Source organism: Cyprinus carpio, unplaced genomic scaffold (genome assembly GCF_018340385.1).
Source record: "Cyprinus carpio isolate SPL01 unplaced genomic scaffold, ASM1834038v1 S000000100, whole genome shotgun sequence".
Taxonomy (NCBI): Eukaryota; Metazoa; Chordata; class Actinopteri; order Cypriniformes; family Cyprinidae; genus Cyprinus; species Cyprinus carpio.
In genome coordinates, this window is record NW_024872852.1 from 16,760 (window position 1) to 21,649 (window position 4,890).

Genomic DNA, 4,890 nt, shown 5'->3' on the forward strand with positions numbered 1-4,890 from the left:
TGTCACAAATAATTAGAATACAAACTACAGTAAAATGGTGCACAAGGTATATTTTGCTCTATGAAATCTTCTTAGCTACTTTGAAAGAATGCTTCCTACAGCCATGTAACAATACATTTAATATAACAATACTAAATCAAATCAGTCAATGAATTTTGAAGCATGCATGATAAATCAGACCAACTAATAACTTAAATATTACAACATTAAAACAATTAGAAATACTTACAGGGATATGTAAGGTGGGATCTGCACAAAGTGGGGGAATAAAAGTTTTATTCACATAGCCATTAGATGTCCACACTTGGATACCCTAATAACAGAATCATACAGAAGTTTTAACATAAAAATAGAGAAGACATTTTTGCTTGTTACACATGGGCACACACACACCCTCCTTCTCTCACACTCCCTTAACCACTCACTCAAGTGCTCACTTAACCTGCAATTTGCTGATGTCTTCGATTTTCTTGAAACAGCAATTCAGAATCTGTTAACATACCACAACTTCAATTAAAAACAGGAATATAAATTAAATTAATTTTGACCAAAGAAGTCAAGATGATCCTTACTGTTGCCTCAACACTGCGTTGCAATCCCAATGTTTGAAAATCTTCTCGCATCAGGGTGGTTGAATAAACGCGTGCCACATGTTCTCTCTCATTTTTCTTTGTGTCTAACACATGTGTCAGCAGTTTATCACGGGAATCTTTTGTGTTATTTTCATGAAATCTGTCATAAAGTACATAGTGTTCAGATGAGCCAGTTAATGGATGCCCATTCACATCAGCAGGCATTTTTTTCTCTTTAAGCCATTCCAAGGAAACTGCAAGTCTTCCCTCTATCTTTTGTGTGCAATATTGGCTTTCATTTGGTCTAAAAAGCCCAAACCCCTCCATGTGGGCTGAAGGGAATTACTTCTGGAAAACGGAGATTGGCATGAGACGCCAGTCCTCTCGCAAAGTCGTAAATTGTTATATTCGGTAGGTGTTTCCAGGACAGCAATAGGTCAGTAGAGTCCCTTGGACTTTCCGCTCTCACCAGGACTTTCATGCTATACACAACACCGCAGGGACACATAACAACTGCCCAGCCACCTAGTAAGCCAAATAATAACAAAATGTTTAACAATAATGATTTCAGTTTTTTAGATTAAATGGGAAATCTACAACACATGTTGTGAATCATAAATTACATATATCAGTGCACACAAACCTGATGCACCCCAAACCTTCCGAAAAATTTTGTCATATGATGACCTGTTTATCATCTCACTCCGCAGTCTCATTATGAGGTCCATCTTTGATCCCTTCGTATTTAATCCACAAGATCCACATAACCGAGGGACAGCAGACACCTACATTAAAAAAAGGAAAAAGAAATCACTTAGAATACATTAGAAAAAAATATTGACAATAAAAATACTGTGAGAAGAAAGTAAACAAGACAACACTACACCTTCAGTGTCATCAGCTCATCAATAAGCCTTTCCTCGGTTACTGGAATTTCAGATGCACAATTAGGATTTGCTGAATGTACTTTTTCCCACTCTGTGTTTAGGACAGAGCCAGATTTCCTAGCATTTTGTCCAATCCAGGGTGCCCAAAGATGGTAACTTGGTTTGACAGCGAAAGGATTGTGGTTTCCAGCTACAAAAAACAACAACAAAAACCCATCAGCAATAATTATGACAGAGAACTCATTTTAATTAAAAAGCAATAATAGATTATGTCGTAAGGTGAGAAGAAAAGAGAGACAGTCACAGCAGGTGTTTCTGGGATATGTAATCACTCTTGGTGAAGTTTGCATTAGGTGGGTAAATAAGGTGAATGAATGAGTGAGGTGAGTGAATGAATACAAACTTACTCTGCACAAGACCTCTAGCAATGATTTCCAATCTCAGGGAATTCCAAAAAGCCTCTACATCCACCTGTCCATCAAAGTTTTCTGGGGGTTCTTCAATTTCACTTACTAAACAATAAAATTACAAATATATACACAATGTATACACTTAACAGATTAACTTATGACTAATTTGCTGTGGCACCTCAGTTTGAAATACATTCAAGAATAGATTAGAGTTTCTGAACTGAAAACTTAAATTGATCATGAATTCTAATAAAATATATGCAGGTCAAGGATTTTCAAATTGTGATTAGATCTGTATCATACCTTGCATATTAAAAACTCCCTTTCGATGAGCATCCAAGACAACCATAGATGGATGGAATCCACACTTTAAGCAGGAAAACTGATAATCGTGATCAGTTAATGCTTCAAAGTGCAGATAAGCAGAAAGCACTGTTTTACTGCTTGGGTAAACCATTCCAGTGGATACTGAAAGAGCTTTACAGACTCTTTCAACAGCAGTATGCGCCTAAAGAGACAAAATGAGGTATTAGACATTGTGACTAAACATGATAAAGCAAGGCTGTCCAATCGCGCTCCTGGAGGGCCGTTGTCCTGCAGAGCTTAGCTCCAAACAGATTTAAACACATCTGAGCCAAATAATCAATGTCTTACTGGGCAAACTAGTAGAAACTTCTAGACAAGTGTGTTGAGGCATATTGGAGCAAAAGTCTACAGGACAGTGGCCCTCCCAGACCAACTTTGGATGTCTCTAAAATGAAGAAAGCAATCCACAGTACCTGCAGGAAACTTCGACTTGGTAAGGTTAGGGACAAGTTTGGTGGTATGGGTAGGTGTAAGGGTGGGTTAAGGTGTAAGGGATGGGTCAATAGTGGTAATTACAGAAATTAATTAAAAATGTAATTACATATAGGTTTTAAAAAAAAATATAAGTACAATGTAAAAACATGTACACAATAAGTATATTGTACCAAATTATTAATTTAAATGCAAGTACATAGTAGTTAAGGCCACCTAATGTAAAGTGGGACCAAATATTCTAAAAGTACTCTAATCTGTACTCTAAAGTAAATACTCTAAAATAAGAATTTACTACTAACAAACAAATACAAACCTTCAATTATTCCAACTGTTGTGACAATTTTAGCTTTATTAGAGATGAGGAGAGGATCACTAAGGGGTGCATGTTCCAAGCATGATGAGCAGTGCATCTCATTTGGAACAAGAACTTTTGGAAGTTCCCTTTCATTTAAATCAGTTGTTGAGAGCGGTAGGGAAGATGGTAATGTTTTATTCATAAAGATATATTTCACCATTTTCTTCAGATCCTCATTTGTTGGAGGGTACACAGTGTTCTCTGCATCATCTTTTTCTAAAGAAAGACCAGCGTCCACTGGCAATGAAGTCTTGCAGGTCAAATCCTCCTCAGTGCTCTTCACTCTTTGGAACAGATTTCTGTTTGTTTGAAATAGGTACCATTTGCATACTGCCTTGTGTATGCAGGAACGCTTACCAGGTGTACAAGGGCAATGCCATGTGTTGTGTTTGGCATTATAAACCACCATGATCCTACCCAATCGGTTATTAATATAAAATTAATTAAAAATGTAATTACATATAGGTTTTTAAAAAAAATATAAGTACAATGTAAAAACATGTACACAAGCACCAGAGCACCAGAAGGCACTGTATAGCTGGCCTGAGGAGTCATCTGGACGCTCTGAGCAGCAGAAGGCACTGTATAGCTGGCCTGAGGAGTCATCTGGACGCTCTGAGCAGCAGAAGGCACTGTTATAGCTGGCCTGAGGAGTCATCTGGACGATCTGAGCAGCAGAAGGCACTGTATAGCTGGCCTGAGGAGTCATCTGGACGCTCTGAGCAGCAGAAGGCACTGTATAGCTGGCCTGAGGAGTCATCTGGACGCTCTGAGCAGCAGAAGGCACTGTATAGCTGGGGCTGAGGAGTCATCTGGACGCTCTGAGCAGCAGAAGGCACTGTATAGCTGGCCTGAGGAGTCATCTGGCGCTCTGAGCAGCAGAAGGCACTGTATAGCTGGGCCTGCGGAGTCATCTGGACGCTCTGAGCAGCAGAAGGCACTGTATACTGGCCTGAGGAGTCATCTGGACGCTCTGAGCAGCAGAAGGCACTGTATAGCTGGCCTGAGGAGTCATCTGGACGCTCTGAGCAGCAGAAGGCACTGTATAGCTGGCCTGAGGAGTCATCTGGACGCTCTGAGCAGCAGAAGGCACTGTATAGCTGGCCTGAGGAGTCATCTGGACGCTCTGAGCAGCAGAAGGCACTGTATACTGGCCTGAGGAGTCATCTGGACGCTCTGAGCAGCAGAAGGCACTGTATAGCTGGCCTGAGGAGAGTCATCTGGACGCTCTGAGCAGCAGAAGGCACTGTATAGCTGGCCTGAGGAGTCATCTGGACGCTCTGAGCAGCAGAAGGCACTGTATAGCTGGCCTGAGGAGTCATCTGGACGCTCTGAGCAGCAGAAGGCACTGTATAGCTGGCCTGCGGAGTCATCTGGACGCTCTGAGCAGCAGAAGGCACTGTATACTGGCCTGAGGAGTCATCTGGACGCTCTGAGCAGCAGAAGGCACTGTATAGCTGGCCTGAGGAGTCATCTGGACGCTCTGAGCAGCAGAAGGCACTGTATAGCTGGCCTGAGGAGTCATCTGGACGCTCTGAGCAGCAGAAGGCACTGTATAGCTGGCCTGCGGAGTGTTATGGACGCTCTGAGCAGCAGAAGGCACTGTATAGCTGGCCCTGAGGAGTCATCTGGACGCTCTGAGCAGCAGAAGGCACTGTATAGCTGGCCTGAGGAGTCATCTGGACGCTCTGAGCAGCAGAAGGCACTGTATAGCTGGCCTGCGGAGTCATCTGGACGCTCTGAGCAGCAGAAGGCACTGTATAGCTGGGCCTGAGGAGTCATCTGGACGCTCTGAGCAGCAGAAGGCACTGTATAGCTGGCCTGAGGAGTCATCTGGACGCTCTGAGCAGCAGAAGGCACTGTAT

At 42.2% G+C, this 4,890-nt stretch overlaps 1 protein-coding gene across 1 annotated transcript; it reads right to left on the reverse strand.

The window, feature by feature from the left end:
• Positions 1-433: 433 nt before the first annotated feature.
• LOC122142749 lies at positions 434-4,142 on the reverse strand. Its single transcript, XM_042753834.1, is given in 10 exon segments — positions 434-490; positions 573-882; positions 884-1,097; positions 1,216-1,357; positions 1,459-1,649; positions 1,867-1,971; positions 2,173-2,337; positions 2,984-3,446; positions 3,531-3,825; positions 3,946-4,142. Coding segments are annotated over 10 exon segments (2,139 nt in total).
• Positions 4,143-4,890: the final 748 nt, after the last annotated feature.